Below are 19,082 nucleotides of genomic sequence, written 5' to 3'. Positions count from 1 at the left end.
CCCTCAACGGGTCGGTAAATTCCTTGCGGGTGCGCAAGTTTTGTGTTTTGTCTTTCACTAATTAGCTGTCATTTCTTAAATGCGTACATCGGGATACTGAATAAAAAATAAATCTAAGGATGGAAGGGTGACAGAGTCACGCACCCAAGGTTAACCGAGGAGGGAGGTGGCACAGTGCCAAAATATTTGAATACTACTGGTCTAGAATATGCCCCTCATCTGATCGCAACCCCTCCAAATTCGGCCTTCTGTCCCCCAAATACCTTTAACCCTTCAACCTTTAGAACATGTTCGGCTGACCGTATATAATCTGGAGACGAGTGGGTTTAGGCATCACAGATACTCCAGCTCTCATCATGCACGGTGTAAGTGCTGAATGTCCACTGACCACAATGACTACTGGAATTAGCTTGACATACTTCTCCTACGGGGGTATCTCACCCAGTCGCCAGCATATCTGATTCACCTCTGCTATATAAAATTGTTAGGATTTGTGTATAAGAAAGAACCTCACGTGCCTAGTGCCTTTCTCTTAAATGACAGGTGGCACATTGTGTCAGGTACCTTGGGGCACTGCACTGCTTCATGCCACGATCGTGGCTCAGAGGAAAAAAAGGACGGGTTCTTACAGCGTTTTTTGTACTTTCCAGATTGTCTTCGCTTGTTTGGTGGCGGTAGCCCTGGCCGACAAGGCGGCCTTCTATGCGCCACCCGCCGACTCCCGTGAGGTCGAGTTTGTGCCCATCATCAAGGACGACCGTGTCCACCCCGACGAACACGGAGTCTACAGCCTCGACATGGAGACCGGTGATGGTATCCACCGCACTGAGCAGGGAGGTGCCGACGGTTCACAGCAGGGCAAAGTTTCCTTCACCTTCCCCGATGGACAGGTCTTTGATCTCAGCTTCGTCGCCGATGCCGACGGCTACAAGCCCGAGTCGTCCTTCTTGCCCGTGGCTCCCGCCTTCCCCCACCCAATCCCACAGTTCGTCCTCGACCAGATCGAGTTCGCCCGCCAGCAGGACGAAGCCAGGTCCAGTGAAGAATCACCCAGCAGGTTCTACGGTACTCCCAACTAAGCAGCCAAATCGATTTCTCTGAACTCTGATATATTATCACACTATTTATGAATAGATTTGCACCAATCACTTGCATCTTTTATTCAACACATACTTATTCACTTTTTTACTTCTTTACATCAAAAGCAATTACTTTCTTGCACTTTTCTCGTGAGGTTATGAGGAAGTAATAGAACTCTGATGTATCAAAGTAGCGATTGGGGATTTGGTTCACAAATATAACTCAGTCTATGTCTCAAGTGGTACCCCCTGCTGACGGCCTCAAATGGCCGACAAAATAAGATTTAATAACTGATGATATCTGTGACTCAAAAAAGGAATTAACATCAAGGTAACGGAAGAAACTAGTGATAGGGTTTAAAAGACCACACTTCTTGTGGCCATTTCTGAACCATACCTTTGTCTGGGTTAGATAAACATCGCTTCTCAAGGAGGAGGGTTCTTCTGTGAAGAATTTGGCCCATGAATTTTCCAAAGATTCAACACCAACTTACGAAAACCAACAATGAAACAACGGCCCTCAGTCTCGTGCATTAAGTTGTGCTAAGAATCTTTCGGTTTTTCAGTATAAATGAATTACTAAAATAGCGACACTGAACATACTGCAACGACGATGACGGATGATAATGTAAGATAGATACTATGGCTCTGAACGAGATAAGATGGAGAGGGAATGACAGGATTGTTACATCTAATGGGAATATTTTCTTGGTTTCTGGTAGATATGGTAATTTAAGAAGATATGGTATTGGATTACTGTTAGGAAAGAGTCCATCAAAAGCGTTAAGAGAATGACGACCAGTAAACAGAGGCAAAATATTGCTGTTCCTCATCAATTACTCTTGTTACTCTCCTAATTCTCTCAATCAAAACCCTCCCATAAGCCTTCCCAACTATACTCAACAAATTGATCCCTCTGAAATTACTACACTCATACTTGGCCATTTTCCCTTGTAAAACGGAACAAAACAGGCAATCCTCCAGTCCCTCGCATTCTATCATCTTTTAGACAAACATTAAATAACCTCACCAGCCAGTCCACCATCACTGTACCTCCTTTTTTAGACAATCCACATGACACCCATCCAACCCAGGTGCCTTACCTTTAAACCCATAAATTAAAGATTACTTTTTACGGCGAAATAGGTTTACTGCAATGGAAGCATTAGATGAAGAAGATCCAGAGGAGGTAGTACGAGTAAATATGGATGGGATGGACAAGAGATTGACTGAAATGAGGTAGTAATATCGTCCTGAGGAAATGGAGAACCATGAAAAGAAAGTGAATCGTCTGGAAAACATGAGCTAATATAGGGATAAATAAATAGATATATAAAAACAAAAGGTATATGCTGTGGCATTGAAAGGTGACGAGGAAACATTGAAGAAAGAAATTACCAGACGCTGGAGTCTCTGTGGTAAGATCAAGAGATATACAAGGCGACAAAAAGAGAACACTAAAAAAAGAGAAAAAAGAAAAGAAAATATAACCGAAGTACTGTACTTAATTTTGGTGTAGGTCATGGAAACAGTAAAGCATATGCCATGATCAAACATGTTATTGATGTAAGAAAAAAACTAAAATAAGATTGCCAGTATATGATCATGATGATAAACTAATAACATAAATGAATTATAGAAACGTTGGGAGACTATTCTAAAACTATTTTTAATAAAACTTTCAGTGAAGCACACACTCTTCATATACCTGAACCACAAAAATAATGTTACATTGAAATGAATAAACAGTGAAGAAAATTGAAGGAGCAGAACCATACATGATATGCAAGCTATGGCAGGCAGATTAGAAAAGAAAGTGAAAGGTTTGGTTTAAAATCAGTGTTCATGAGACTAGTATGATGACAACATATGAGATAATTATAAGAAATATACAGGTTGACAATAAGATTGCTGTGAAAACTCACCTTTTTAAGGGTAGATGCACTTTTATGACACATAATCAATCACTTCTGAATGAATTTAGATAATGATCATCAAATGATTAGTATGTTGTCTAAAGTTTGAAAGTCACATAAATTCTTAATTTACACCAAAATAAGACTTTCTACTTTACGGAAAGTCCTGGTATGACTATGAAACTATATTTAGACGTTTTTGTGTTATATATATCGATGGATGATTGGTGAAATATAGATGGAGCTTGGACACGTAGAACGTGTGCACCCAAACAGAATACTACGGTAGACAGTATGCTGGAGACTAGATGAAACAAGAGGAAGAAGACCAAAACCTACATGGATCTGCATACTCATAATACATAGACAGATACGGGATGACATGAACGTGGTCGAAGACAAGGCTCAAGATAGAAATGAGACACTGGGATGCACTTTACGTCGTACGGCGTTGGAGGCGGTGTGATGGCTTTGATTCAAATAGGGACAGAGGCCTTAGGCCGAATCAAACAGAGGGTTGATGAAGAAAAGGAAATTAATTGTAAAAGCGACATTCCTCCGCCTTGAATAACCTCAGCGTTGAGAAGGTTTGTTTATAATGAACTTTCCATACTGTTTTGAAAACTATGCTTCCGTGCCGACTCCCCATGTAGGGAAACTGGCGTCCGTCTTTCAATTCGCACCTGTTACCTCGACCTTAGGTGTGGTTACCCTTAACTTGTCACAGGAGAGGGTCACCGATGGCACCTCTCGAACTACTGCCGTGTAGCCTTCATTTCTCCATCCATTGTTCATTGAACTCATCCTATTTATTAACATTAATCATTTAATTTCTTTATCTTTTGATTATCAGTACTGCAGGATATGTCAGTGTTAGGACTCAGCCATATTGTATTGTATAACAATAGGCGTTCTTACGTTAAAGGTTTGATTCTTTGAGTACTCTAGTTAAACATCTTGCACTGAAACAATAATTTATAGATGTTTTTTTCAGTTGAGGGCTAGAATTGAACCAAAATGGTGTTGTGGGCGATTGATACTACGTTATGTCTCGAGTAACACCATCCATCTAGTTTTATTAGTCTAAAGATAAGATTTAGCCACACTACCTAATTCGCACAACTTGGCCTGTCGCAATCTACCAACTACAACTTTCCTCACCAACCATTAAACGTAATTGAATGACATGATATGTCCATTTGTTTTAAGTAGAAAAAATTCATCTCGCTATTTTTTCACATTTTGTCTATTTGATACTAATTCGGGTTTTTTTATTGGCTACAGAGGCAAAATGCCGCACTTACTTTACAACTGCTAAGCAACAGCTCCGGGCCTATGAAACGACACATACATACAACTATAACATTCTTCCCACTAAACCTTTGCAACCGAAAATGAGTGGAAGCCACCTTCTCTATCGCCTGGAGAGAAGCTATCATCCTACCTTAACCCAAATCAGGAAAAGATCAAACTTCCCCCAAACCTCTATGTAACTCTCACAATCTCCCTCTGCAAACTATTTCAAATTATTTTTATCATTCTGAGTTCCCTGGAATCTGGAGCGCCAATCCCTCATATTATCCTTCCAAACAGACCACCGTGCAGATCGTAGCACCAAAGATATTCTAGTGCAAACAGAAACAACCGTTCGTATAGCATTTGCTGAGAAACAATATGTCTATCCCGTGCTCTTTCAATTGGAAAGTTATGTAACAACCTAGAAATGGTGGCTCCAACGTAAACTTTCCAAAATTTCCGTGGACCTGTGCCTATCTTCACATCTCAATTCACATGCCATCCGGGCCGTGATATCTCTGAGAATGCTCAAGGAACACAAGCAGTTAAACACGATTTTTACACTTGTTCATACGGGTAGCAATAATGTGAGTAAGGTGGGTTAGAGAACTTTGTTCGGAGCTACAAGGTTTTCCTCAGGGAGCTTAAAAAACGATCAGGGCAACATGTAGTCTGTGGAGTCCTTCCGAGACTCTCTCTTGGATCATTGTAAAATAACGTAATTATAGGCATCAACGAACGAATATCACATATGTATACGTAGCTGGGATTCTTCTTTTATATCCTTGGAGTCTGTTTTCCTAGCGTCATGACCTTTATGCTTCTGACAGGATCTATCTTGCTCGCAGTGGCAAAGAAGTTTTTTTTACAGACCTTCTTCTAGATGTTTGTAGTGAACCAGTTCACTTTTTTCTTCTTAGGGTAGAGAATCAAAGTAAGAGTAAAACTGGGCATAGCAGAGAAACCAGGTTGGGGCCAAGTCTAAATTGGAGGGACGGTCCAGCAAAATATATAATTCCAAATTTCTGAAAACCGCGTACTTTAATGCCGACAGTATCAATAAAAAATTTCGAAAGATCTGAGCGTACATCCAGAGTGAAAAATTTAATATGATAATAATTACTGAGATTAAGTTGACTTATAAGAAATTTGAACCCAGGTTTAGCATTTATCGGTTGTACTATACAGCAGCTCGTTGTAGGTGTTTTTATGATCAACTTCACACGATGCCGTTAATTACGAAACTGAGAGGTCCAAACTCGGTCCTTCGAACAAACTTACCTGACGACTCAATTCGGGTGTTAAGGCCATTCGATATCAATCTTGATCTTTGAATTGAGGACGCCCCCCCTAGTGGGGCACATGATGTTGGGAGGTGCGAGGTACTTACTGTTTGCCCTGGATGAATACTTAATTTACCTGACCTTCGTATTTTCCCTCAATTTTCTCATGATCAAGCGAGTTTTGGTGTGATTGGCTGCTCAAGGATTTGGTTGGCATTCTCTAAGTGTGCATATGAGGACACTAAAAAACGCTCATATTGAGGACGGATGCCAGGTTCTTGGGGTGGGAAGATCATGCTCTCAAGGTCAACAGAGGGAGGGTGGGTATTGGCACAGTGCCAAAACATTTGGGCATTACTGGTCTGGGTGATGCCTCTAACCTGACCGCGGCCCCTCCCACTTCTACCCTCTATCTCTCAGAACCTTTTGACCTCTTGAATACTGCGCGGATGGCCGCATATAAATGGTCAAGCAAGGGCAATTAGGCATCACAGACACTCCATCTCTCATCATGCACGGCGTAAGTATCCTGTTGGAACACTTCGAACGTTCTCTTACCTCCCTGGCTAACGATACTGGCTTGACACCCTTTTTTTTCCAAGAGGGGTATCTAGATTAAAGTCACCAGCTGATTTCATTTTTCTGATAGAGGGACTTAAACAATACTATTCTAATGGCCGTAAGACACCTTCGCAGTTGAATGAAATTGTGTACACTCAATAAAAACTAATCGGGAATACTTTTGCTGCCAGACCGAGAGGTTTATCGAGATGGGTCTTGTTTTTGTTTGGGAGGATGAGGAAGGCACATCCTCTGCTGTATAAATTTTTTATGACAAGGTTAACCCTCATGATTTGTGTATAAGAATGGGTCTCACGTGCCTAGTTTCTTTGTCTTGAATGACAGATGAAACATAGTTCCACTATATTGGGGCACTACACTGCTTATTGCCACGTGGCTCAGAGGAAAGAAAGGACGGGTTCTTACAGCGTTTTTTGTACTTTCCAGATTGTCTTCGCTTGTTTGGTGGCCGTGGCCCTGGCCCAGAAGGCCTTCTACGCGCCACCCGCAGACTCCCGTGAGGTCGAGTTTGTGCCCATCATCAAGGACGACCGCGTCCACCCCGACGAACACGGAGCCTACAGCCTCGACATGGAGACCGGTGACGGTATCCACCGCACTGAGCAGGGAGGCGCCGACGGTTCCCAACAGGGCAAAGTCTCCTTCACTTTCCCCGATGGACAGGTATTTGATCTCAGCTTCGTCGCCGACGCCGACGGCTACAAGCCCGAGTCGTCCTTCCTGCCCGTGGCTCCCGCCTTCCCCCACCCAATCCCACAGTTCGTCCTCGACCAGATCGAGTTCGCCCGCCAGCAGGACGAAGCTAAGTCCAGTGAAGAAGCACCCAGCAGGCTCTACGGTACTCCCAACTAAACAGCCAAATCGATTCCTCTCAACTTTGATAAATTATCACACTATTTATGATTACATTTGTACCAATCACTCGTATCTTTTATTTAACATATATTCGTTGACCTCTGATTTATTCAACTTGTTTATACTGTTACAATCTCACTATTCACCTTCATACTCCCACGCAATGGGAAGTGAGAAACCCATGGTAGGGCAAAGTCATGTCACTTGCGGCAAGCCACTTCGATCGCCAGGGCTGTCGGCAAGCAACGCAGCAAGCCCGCAGTGGGTCTCGGGAATCGAACTCATGACCCTCTGCTCATGAGTTCAAGGTTATGTACACTTCCTATGCACACTTGAACATACATATATTTCAAGGAGCACAATAGTAAAGAGTATAAAACATGTTATACTTCTTTGAAAAGCATGCGAGACGGCGAGGGACATCAGTAGAGGAATAGATTGTTTTGATATAATAAAAGCAAAGTTACTAACAAGGCTAGACCTAATGCGTAAATAATCAAACTTATTCACTTCTAGATTACGACTCCAATAGGTAAATGAGGATGTTGAACAATTATCTTAAAATAAGTTATATAGGGATTCAAAGACATACCATCTTAACAAATTTCTATGAAAAAAAATTTGAAAGGGAACCGGAGCTACTCAAGCACCACCGGCCAGGATGATCGGGATGAGAGTAGGAAATGTTGGCTGGCCTTCGGAAAATTGATTTCGTTGCAATGATGGGCACCGGAGCAATGACGTCAACAACCGAATATCTGCGTTCAGGAGCAGCATCAACAGCTGGCTAGATACTGTATACCGGAATCTAGGCAGTGGCATGGGAATTTTGCTTAATTTGGATACATGTAGAGAATGACCAATCGAGGTCGGTGGTGGTCTTTCTCCAGCGTCTTCGCTTTTCGATGTTTTCTTTCATGAATGTAATGTTAAAGTATTTCAAGTCCCTCATAGGCTACAACCAATGACTAGCATATGCTACAGTAAGAAACTTAGGGAGAGGATACAACCTCCTTTGATGGAGAGGGGGTAAAGATATAATGATTACCTGCGTGTGACATTTCCAGACAATTGAATTTACATATTATTATGTATTCACACCCACGTTCACGGAAACAGTTCTTTTCCATGGGCGTGACAACATCTTTCCTTGTGAATGAAGCATAGAAGAAAAAAAAAGAGTTGACCTTAGGACAATTGAATACGGAAATTTATGGCCAGCTCGAACAGAGGACACTGGACTTGTAAGAAAAAGGCTTAACAATAAGTTAAACTGGATTAACGACAGACTAAACCGGATTGACGATCAGCTGAAAGCCAGGATTATGTGGGACATGGTAATACAGGCGTGAGACCAGAAATGTATGGCCTTTTGGGTTTTAGTGTCATCAACCCTCTGACTGCCAGAAGTTCCAACTGGAGCTTTGTCTGTTCTTTTCTAGATGCCCCGACTGGAGTTTTGTCCGTTAATGACCTCAAGTCTCAAATAAAGCTTTTCATTTCACTGCCAGGAGACTCGATCTGGCCACTGACAGAAATGTCTTTACTATAACATCTAATACATTTTTTTCTTGATGATATATATAAAAGATTAGCAAAAAGGTAAAAAGAATACAAAAAGTATATGTCCGTAGAGACCAACTCCGAAATACTGCAATTCCAAGTCAAATGCTAGTGTAAGGGAAGTGCTTTGGGATTTCCTCTACAAACGAGTCTAAGTCAAGTCTGACAGTACCATTACTAACAACCCGCCTGCTGCACTCCCGACTCATACCCACATCCCTACCTCAGGTAAATTGACCAAATTTTCCAACACAGGTGAAACTCTGGCGCAACTAACACAACCTCTGTGTGATGATACAAAGCTCATAAAACTATAGCTGAATACAATCCAAGCCCTGAAGAATGATGATGATCACCTCAAACCTTCCACTAATTCACTTTCACAAACACTAAATTCTACCTCTGTTAACTATCAAAACCTCTAGATGATGATGCACGAGGAGGTTGTAGAAAATCGTGTGAGGTCAAACTGACCCAATTCTGTTGAAGTAAGAGGGCCAGGTAACAACCCTTCTTGGGTTCAAAGTTCAACGATGTTGTATCCCACCTCAAACTTGGCCAGAGCATCACCCGGCACAATGTTGCTCCCATAAAACACAACCTATTCATCGCCAAAATATATGATTTCTCTGCCAAAAGCAAGTTAGAATTTATTCTCTTCCAAGGAGTTGGTATTGGTCAACAATGGCGAGGAGCATACAACAGCCCCTATTCTCTCATATCTATCAGCAAGGTTCTCACTTATAGTGGACGCGCCCCTCAAGGAACACGTATGACATTTTTTTGAAAACATGCCAGAGGCTTACTGTGTGCTGTCAATGAGATTAGAAATTATTCTTGAGGAATTGTTGATTCCCCTTGTAGGCACTCGAGTTTTGGTGTCTGATTCCCAGAGCTGGGCGCGTCACCACCGGACAGGTAGTGTATTACCGTCAATGCATTACCGTCAATGTGTTACCGATTTTAATTTTCTTTAGAATGAGTTTGATAAAAGAATAAATGGAGAAGTGTTTACTTCTTACGAATATTCTCAATAAAATAGTACTTAAACTACAACGTTAATATTCCCTATTCTAAAACATAAAATAACCAGAGCTGGGCATTTGCGTTACTGCGTTACTAACGCACTACCTGTACGGCGGTAACGCGTCCAGCTCTGCTGATTTCTCGTTGATTAGCTGCGATTCTCTAAATGTCCATATGGGGGTCAATAGAAGAAAGCTATTGTTTCGAGGGCAGAGGGTGGATTAGTGGAAGTGGTAAGGTCACGCACCCAAGGTCAAACGTGGTAGTGTTTAAACGTTTGAGCACTATTGATCTAGATGACAACCCTGACCTTACCGCGACCCCTCCCCTCTTCAGCCTTCTATCTCCTAAATGTCTTCAACCTTTTGACCTTTGAATCCTACGGATATAAACGGGAGGCAAGGGATGTTAGGCATCATAGACTCTCCAACTCTCATCATGCACGGAGTAAGTGTCTGAATGGAGCATTACTAATATGCCTCAACCTCCCTGACACTGGCGATATTGCTTTGACACCTTCCCCCTTTCAAGGGTGTATGTCAGCCAAAGTTGACAGACGATTTTATTTGTATGACAGAAGGATTTAAACCTCATTTCTCTACCGCGTGGGGCACATCAGAGGCTAAATGAAATCATGTGTAGACAACCATAAAAGTAGCTGGGTATAGGGATACTGCCAGATCAAAGGGCATGTCGAAATAGTTCTTGTTTGAGACAAGGAGATGGAGAGCACACACCCTCTCTTGCACAAGCTCCTTGGCAAGAGCAAAGGATTGGACTCTCGACCAAACCTTTAGACCAGGCGACACCTTTTAGAGATATCCTCTAGGCTGGCGCAAGACCCTTTCCTTCGGTCGAGGGATCTGATTCGGAACAGAATGAGGTCTCGATTACCCAATATCCAGTCTCGTCCCTGGTCCGCACCCTGAGCTGAATAAAGCCATCTTGTGTTAGCCAGGGCATCATTTGTAGACCACGTCACTTTGCTGCATAAAGTCAGAAGAGACTTCATAAGTCTTTCCAAAGTCAAAGGATTTTATTCGGTTTAGGGCTGAGCCAAAGCATTGGATTAGCCTTTCCAAGGTGCCCACTTATACAGTGCCCTTGTGTTGGTTGACAATTGTTTCAGGAATTCCGCTGCTCCATGCTATGATCGTGGCTCGGAGGAAAGAAAAGACGGGTTCATAAAGCGTTTTTGTACTTTCCAGATTATCTTCGCTTGTTTGGTGGCGGTAGCCCTGGCCGACAAGGCGGCCTTCTATGCGCCACCCGCAGACTCCCGTGAGGTCGAGTTTGTGCCCATCATTAAGGACGACCGCGTCCACCCCGACGAACACGGAGTCTACAGCCTCGACATGGAGACCGGTGACGGTATCCACCGCACTGAGCAGGGAGGTGCCGGCGGTTCCCAACAGGGCAAAGTCTCCTTCACCTTCCCCGACGGACAGGTCTTCGATCTCAGCTTCATCGCCGACGCCGACGGCTACAAGCCCGAGTCGTCCTTCCTGCCCGTGGCTCCCGCCTTCCCCCACCCCATCCCACAGTTCGTCCTCGACCAGATCGAGTTCGCCCGCCAGCAGGACGAAGCCAGGTCCAGTGAAGAAGCACCCAGCAGGCTCTACGGTACTCCCAACTAAACAGCCAAATCGATTCCCCTGAACTTTGATAAATTATCACACTATTTATGAATATATTTCTACCAATCACTCGTATCTTTTATTTAACATATACTCATTCACCTGTAGTTTATTCCATTTCTTTGTACTTTTAAAAACTCAACACTCACCTTCCCACCCCCCACGTAATGGGAAGTGAGAAACCCATGGTAGAGTAAAGTTCTGTCAGTTGCGGGATATCCTACCCGCCTTGTCAGGGTTGTTAGGAACCAATGCAACAAGCCCGGAACGGGTCCCGGGGATCGAACTCATGACTCCCTGCACATGAGTTCAAGATTGTATCCACTGAGCTACCGCGTGGCTATGCACACTGTTATACCCATACATATTTCTAGGTGGACACAATTTTCAAAAACAATCTAGGGTATTCCATCAAGACCATAATCTTCTTGATGTCAAGGCCTGATAGGGAAGATTAAAAATAGCCTTGGAATAAATATAGATATAAGATATGAAGATGTCGAAGGAACCAGCAATCGAAGGAATAGTACAGGAATCGTTCCAAGTGAAGTTTTGAGTGAAAGTTTGTGCAAAGACTTGAGCTTCTTTCAGATGAAGATATATCGAAAAATAGGATATATAGATGAAGATGTGAAGTTTTTGGAAAAATTGCTGGCTAGATCCCAGAAATCAGGTGAAGAATTAAAGGAGGCTATTTTTTAAGTACTTTTAAGGTGCCAGATTTTGCACGATTCCGGGTAGAAGTACAGTATTTGGTTTACGATTCTCAGAAATTTAAAGGGTACAGTACCGTTTGTAAGCCCTATTTTGGATAGCACAAGAATAAGTGTGACTGAACTATGGTGTTATATATTTAGGAGTAGGAAATAAGTGGGGGATGTATTCCTTCATATTCGAAATCATTAATTGCCCCCTTGACTCTTAGTTAGCAATGCCAAAATGAATCAGTCGCCTGCACGAGGGAAAATCTTGAAGCTATAGTGAAGCGATATAACAGAAATAAGGTTATGGACGAAGGTACCCAACGAAGAGACACCCTAAAAGAATAATTAGAAGGATGAGTAGTAAGAAGATTTAGAATGTTTATCTCCTATATAGACGGCCTGGAATACGGCTTCGGTGTTGGACTAGCTGTCCCAGGTCCATTTAGAAAAGTTAATATCTAGTTCACTGGCTGGATCAATAAATTAGTAGAACCAAAACTAGGGCTGAACATTGAAACTTCATATAGACTTTGGAAAAAGGGGGAAATATGTGTTCCACCAAGGAAGGTATGTACATACATTATCAAGGGCTTTTTTACCCTTACGAGGGGGGTAGCCAAAGTCAAAGGCATAAATCCACTCCCACCCATTTCATTCCCACATACTCCATTCCCATTCACCACCCCTCCCTCCTTCTTTTCATGGCTCCCCTTGGATGACGGGCCATCCCTGCATCTCGCCCACTGCCTTGGGTCAGAGGCAATGTAGCAAGACACAGCATATCCACAGCAAGCCCGCTTCATTTAATAGGCAACACCCACCTCATCTACATCTCCTCATGCAGAAAAAGAAAGGACGGGAAGATATCCCTTTGGGCTGCGTCAGGATATTCACACATACTCCCTCATCCCCCATTCCCCACCCACACCCTTCCATACATTACAGCATCATCAATACACAACCATTCTCCACTCACCCCTATCATCTGTCTTCTCTCTTCCTTGTTCAACAGACATTCTACTCTTTCCCAATCCCCATTTTACCCGATCCATCCATATCATCTTTGGTCCCCCCCACCCTCATGTTCACTTCTTCCACCTCTTGCTTCGTATTTCTTTTACTAATATTTCTTCAATCATTCATTACATGTGTCCAAGCCATCCTAATACTCTTTCATCAACCCTATCTCCCGACTCCCTTTCCACCCCTGCTCTCCTCCTCACTTCCTCGTTTCTCACTCTATTCAGCCTAGTAACCCCTGTCATACTTCTCAGGCATTTCATCTCAAACACATTTAACAGTTTTCTCTCTTATGTTCCATATTTCTCCACCATACAGTGCTGTCGACACAATCACCCTTCACAATCTCCTCTTAGCATCCATTTTCTAATGTCTATTTCTTATTACACTTCTCAGTCCCCCAAGTCATTTACTTGCTTCTCTCCATCTACATTCTACCTCCACCTCCACTACCTCTACTCTTCCCTTTCCCGCCACATTTGTACCCAAGTACCTAAAGCTATCCACTTCCTCCAGTCTCTTTCCCTTAATCCTCACTTACAATTTGCTCCCATCCTTTCCCCTTGTACATCTTATCTCCTTACTTTTACTCACATTTACATTCTACTCCCTTCTTTTGCACACCTTCCCAGACTCCGTCACTAGTTTTCTTAATCCCTCCTCTGACCCTGCTACAAGCGCAATGCCGTCAGCAAACAAGAACTGGCTTATTTCCCACTTTTCTCCATTTCCTTTAACCATCTCCAATCTCCGGCCCATTACCTCCATTACCATTTACCTCTCGCTCTACCCCCATCCATGTATAAATTGAACGGCCATGGCGATAAAACACACCCCTGGAGAAGCACCATCTTACCTCAAACCACTCGCTCTCTCCATTTCTAATTCTAACACAGGCTTTACTACTCTCGCAAAACCTCTCAACTGTTCTTAACAGCTTTCCTCCTATCCCATATATCTGCAATACCTCCCACAGTGCTTTCCTGTCTACCCTATCATAAGCCTTTTCCAAATCCATAAAGGCCCCAAAAAACATTCTTACCTTTTCCTAAAGCTTTCTCACATATCTGCCTTATTACAAAAATATGATCCACGCAACCCCTACCAATCCTAAACATATACTGTTACCCACCAATTACTCCCTCTGTTCCTTTCCTAATTCTCTCAATCAAAACCCTCCCATTAACTTTCCCAACTACACTCAGCAAACTGATCCCTCTCAAACTACTACACTCACACTTTTCCCCCTTTCCCTTGTAAAGAGCAACTATACAGGCACTCCTCCAGTCCTCCGGTATTCTACCCTCTTTTAGACAAACATTAAACAACGTTACCAGTTAGTCCACTATCACTGTACCTCCATTTTTAGACACACCGCATGACACCCATCCAACCCAGGTGCCTTACCTGTTCTCATCATTTTAATAACTGCTTTCACCTCATCTCTCCTTATTTCTCCTACATTTTCTTCATTCACCACTGTCATTTTCTTAGCGCTTTCCACTGCAACTATCATTCCCTCCCTATCCTCCTTCACATTTAGCATCTCCCTAAAATACTCTCTTCATCTTCCTCCTACTGCTGTCTCTTCCATTATCATTTCTCCATCTGCACCTTTTACCTTTCCTTCTCTATTTGATTCGCCTCTTTTTCCTCTCTTAATTTCCTTACAAAACATCTTCTTAGTACTTTAAAAAAAATTCTGTCATACTCTTACCTCATTTCACAACTGCTCTCCTCTTTGCCTCTTTTATCTTATGCTTAACCTTTCTTCTCTATTTTAGTCTTTGGAGTTGGGTGAATTAGATACAGTACATAGGTGTTTAGTGCAAGAATAAGGATTTTCTTTGAGTCAGATGGTTAAAGGAATGAGAGTCAAGCTTGGGAACACGGGAGATGGCAAGATCTTTGAGGTCATATGCCCAACACTCAGCTTTGGATCGCAAATTTTAACATAAAAACAGGAGAAGATAGAATATAGATTGGTATCTGTATGCCAAACACCTGAGTTTTAGTGAGAAAGAGAAAGTTGCTATTATGATAAAAGAGGTAGTGCTTCATAGACATAGTGGTATTACACACTTGCCTACATTTGCTGCAAATATTGGAAACTAATCATTGACTTCTCTAACCACACCTGACAAGTAACTATCATCAGTACGGGCTGTTCCGAGCGGTCGGTCAACCTATTCCCAAATCATAAATTAAACTATCATTGTGGAGTCTACACTGATGGTTATCCAACACCACTTCTGTAGAAAGTGACCAGGATAAAGAATGGGCGAAATGGGACGATTAGGCACCGGCGTTTTGCCACAACCCTTTCAGATAAGAGGCCCAGCCAACAACCCATTTTGGGTTCAGTCAAAGTTCAACGATGTTATATTCCACCTCAAACCTCGCTAGACCATAATCCGATACAATGTTGCTCTCATAAGAGACAACCTATCCATCGCCAAAATACATGATATCTCTGCCAAAAGGGAGTTGGATTTGATTTATCTTCCAAAGGGTTGGTGCTGATCAAAACGGCGACGAACATACGACAGTCCCCATTCTCTCATATTTATCAACAAGGACTTCACTTAAAGGGGGCGCGCTCCCTCAAGAAGCACGTATGGCATATGTAGAGGAGACATTAGGTTCTTACTGTCTGCCGTAAACGAGTGTTTTATTTACCTGAGATTAAACATTTCCCATGAAGAATTGATTATTCCCCTTGCGACCACGTGAGTTTGGTGTTTGATTTCTCGTTGATGAGCTGCGGTTCTCTAAATGTCCATAAGGGGACAATAAAGGAAAACATTTACTCCAAGGGCAAAAGATGGACTGGTAGAGGTGGTAGGGTCGTGTGCCCGAGGTCAAACGAGGGGGGGGGGGTTGGTAGAGTGTCTAAATATTTGAGCACCACTAGTCTAGACGACGGCCCTGACCTTACGCGCGCAAATTCCCCCCTTCGGCCCTCTATCTCCCAAATGCCTTCAACCATTTGACCTTTGGATTCTACGCTGTTGGCCGCATATAAACGGGAAGCAAGAGAGGTTCGGCACTACAGACTCTCCAGCTCTCATCATGCACGGTGTAAGTGTCTGAACAGAACATTTCTAATATCCCTTAACCTTCTTGACACTAGCAATATTGGCTTAATATACTCCTTCTTTCAAGGGAGGATGCCAGCCACCTTTTGGAAATATCCTCTGGGCTGACGTCAGACCTTTTTCATCGGTCAAGACTTGGAACAAAATGAGGTCTTGTTTATTCAAGACCCATTTTTGTCCTGGGTCCGCGCCCTCAGCTGAATAAAAATCATATTGTGGTAGCCAGGACAAAATTTGCAGACCATGTTACTTGGCTGCATAAAGTCAGGAGTGACTTTATAAGTTCTCTTTTTTCCAAAATCAAAGGATTTCATCTGTTTTAGGGCTGAGCCGCAGCATGAAATTCTCATTTTTATGGTCCCCACATATACAGTGCCTTTGTCTTAAATGACAATTGTCTCGGAGCATTCAGTTGCTCCATGCCATGATCGTGGCTCGGAGGAAAGAAAGGACGGATTCATAAAGCGTTCTTGCACTTTCCAGATTATCTTCGCTTGTTTGGTGGCGGTAGCCCTGGCCGACAAGGCGGCCTTCTATGCGCCACCCGCCGACTCCCGTGAGGTCGAGTTTGTGCCCATCATCAAGGACGACCGTGTCCACCCCGACGAACACGGAGTCTACAGCCTCGACATGGAGACCGGTGACGGTATCGAGCGCACTGAGCAGGGAGGTGCCGATGGTTCACAACAGGGCAAAGTCTCCTTCACCTTCCCCGACGGACAGGTCTTCGATCTCACCTTCGTCGCCGACGCCAACGGCTACCAACCCCAGTCGTCCTTCCTGCCCGTGGCTCCCGCCTTCCCCCACCCCATCCCTCAGTTCGTCCTCGACCAGATCGAGTTCGCCCGCCAGCAGGACGAAGCCAAGTCCAGTGAAGAATCCCTCAGCAGGAGCTACGGTACTCCCAACTAAACAGCCAAATCGATTCCTCTGAACTTTAATATCTTATCACAGTATTTATGATTACATCTATAACAATCATTCGCATCTTTTATTTAACACGTATTTACCTCAAATGAATCCCTTTAGTTCACATAAAAAAAAAAAAATCTTGCACTTTTTCGTGGTCCTACATTAGTCGCATAGACAAGAAAACGTACAAGGAAGAAATTATGAATTAAACATAGCAGGTATATAGATTTATAGCAATCCTGAGCAGTGGACAAGAGATTGGAGTAAAAGGGGGAATTCAGATATTTTTTCCTTGTCCTTATAACCTTAACGTGTTTACCGCCCTGATGAAATTCCCACATCGCTCTGTGCCGACTCCCTATGAAAACAAACTGTTAAGTCTCTTTCAATTTACGTCTGATATTTTGACCTGGGATATGCTTGGGAAGTATTGCTGCTACCATTTCTCAGACTGCCATCATGTATATTACTTTTCTTATTTGTCTAAAACTACTGAGTCAAACAATCATGTTGCTGTCTAAGCCGAATTAAATCGTCTAGTGTCAGCAGGAACAAAATTCAACCAAAGAGTGTTGAAAGGTGTAAAAACTCTCTCATTACAAAATAATTCACACGTAATAAACCAATCAGTACACAATCAATCAATCATCCATTTCGAGTCCACTACTGGACAAAGGTCTCTTTCAAACCATTCCATGACTCGCACGACTAGTTTCTATCTACTTCGTCACTCGTTCAAAGTTCTCTATCTCGTTTCTCCACCATCTGTCTGGTCTTCCTCTTCCACGCTTCCCATCTCGCGGTGTCCTGTCAGTAACACACTTGCTCCATTGCCCTTCTTTTCGCGTTAATTTTCCTGCCCCATTTAATTTTCTTTCTATTGTCGCCTCCATACTCTCTTTTACTCTAATCTCCTCTCTCAACCAACTTACTCTCTTCCAGTCTTTTAGCGTTATTCCCAACATTGATCTCTCCCTTCTCCTCTGTTCACCCCTTAGCTTTGTCCTTTGTCAATCTCATATCCAAACATCATACACTGATTGTAAACTTTGCGTTTCAGAAATTTAGGTAGTCTATTTTTTTTTTTTCTTTTTTTTTTACTTTCTCTGCTGATTCCTTAACGATGTTCAATAAATCAAAATTCACAAACTCGATGGTGTCGTCGTTATTTCTTAGAGCATCGTTTTTCAACTAAAATCCCTTTTTGTTACCATTAAGTTTCGCAAGGCTTGTTTTATTTTTGAAGACTAATTAATATCTTTCGGCTCTGAAATTGAATCTATCTGAGTAATCTACCATTCTATGGTCACTATCTATATTCACTGTATTCATGATTGTAACATTGCTAACGTTCTTAATCTTATATCCTAACTTGAAGTCTATTTTGTCCTTTGTTGTGTCATTTGGACTTCTTCGAGCTCATTCATGACTAGCTTGACTGACGAGTTAAACACCATATGAGGACGGAGCCATTATTTGTACGACGTTTAGCTTATTACAGCTTTTTCAAGTACTTCAAAAAGCTGTAATAAGCGAAACGTCGTACAAATAAAGGCTCCGTCCTCATATGGTGTTTAACTCGTCAGTCTTGTCGGCAACTGCTACTTTCATAACTAGCGTCTCATCTCTCTTAAGGGATTATCACACTTGGTTGTTTTCCTTCAACATCCGATTAATCGGCGGAACACCCCACCTCCAGAACTTTGTCCGCCGTAAAACCACTATGGCAAATATTTTGTTGTCTCAACAAAAATACATAGAATGTCATTTGATGTGCTGAAAGAAAATATATTTCTTTCAGCATATCAGATTCCATCACGAGAGCTGCGGGCTGTAAATCTGTTCCAAAAGTCGAAGGAGAAATATCCCAATATGATAACGTCTTTATTTCTTTTACCTACCCCAAAATTCGCAATTCACAATTCACGACAACTGCAGGAAGGAATGAAAAGGATGAAGGTCAAATTAGAATGAAAAGGGTGAAGGTTTCATTCCTCCATGACTAGCTACCTCGCAGTGCTAAAAAGAGCGCACAGACTACAAAAAATACGATTATAAATAAATAAACAAACAAATTAATAGATAAATACATACATAAATGAATGATGAAT

General features: G+C 42.5%; 3 protein-coding genes across 3 annotated transcripts; all 3 read left to right on the top strand.

Moving 5' to 3' along the window:
* Window positions 1-536: 536 nt before the first annotated feature.
* Window positions 537-1,079, top strand: LOC143021551 (cuticle protein AM1199-like). The gene has a single exon (XM_076179152.1). It carries the CDS (start codon window positions 537-539, stop codon window positions 1,077-1,079), a length of 543 nt encoding a protein of 180 aa, XP_076035267.1.
* A 5,401-nt stretch (window positions 1,080-6,480) lies between these two features.
* On the top strand, window positions 6,481-7,008 carry LOC143021550 (cuticle protein AM1199-like). The gene has a single exon (XM_076179151.1). It carries the CDS (start codon window positions 6,481-6,483, stop codon window positions 7,006-7,008), a length of 528 nt encoding a protein of 175 aa, XP_076035266.1.
* Window positions 7,009-16,446: 9,438 nt separating this feature from the next.
* Window positions 16,447-16,971, top strand: LOC143021549 (cuticle protein AM1199-like). Its single transcript, XM_076179150.1, has one exon. It carries the CDS (start codon window positions 16,447-16,449, stop codon window positions 16,969-16,971), a length of 525 nt encoding a protein of 174 aa, XP_076035265.1.
* The last annotated feature ends 2,111 nt before the right edge of the window (window positions 16,972-19,082 follow it).

The sequence above is a fragment of the Oratosquilla oratoria genome, chromosome 42, assembly GCF_046742065.1.
Source record: "Oratosquilla oratoria isolate Oo_2021 chromosome 42, ASM4674206v1, whole genome shotgun sequence".
NCBI lineage: Eukaryota > Metazoa > Arthropoda > Malacostraca > Stomatopoda > Squillidae > Oratosquilla > Oratosquilla oratoria.
The sequence above is the reverse complement of the archived record's forward strand: the minus strand, read 5'-3'. Positions and strand labels throughout refer to the sequence as shown.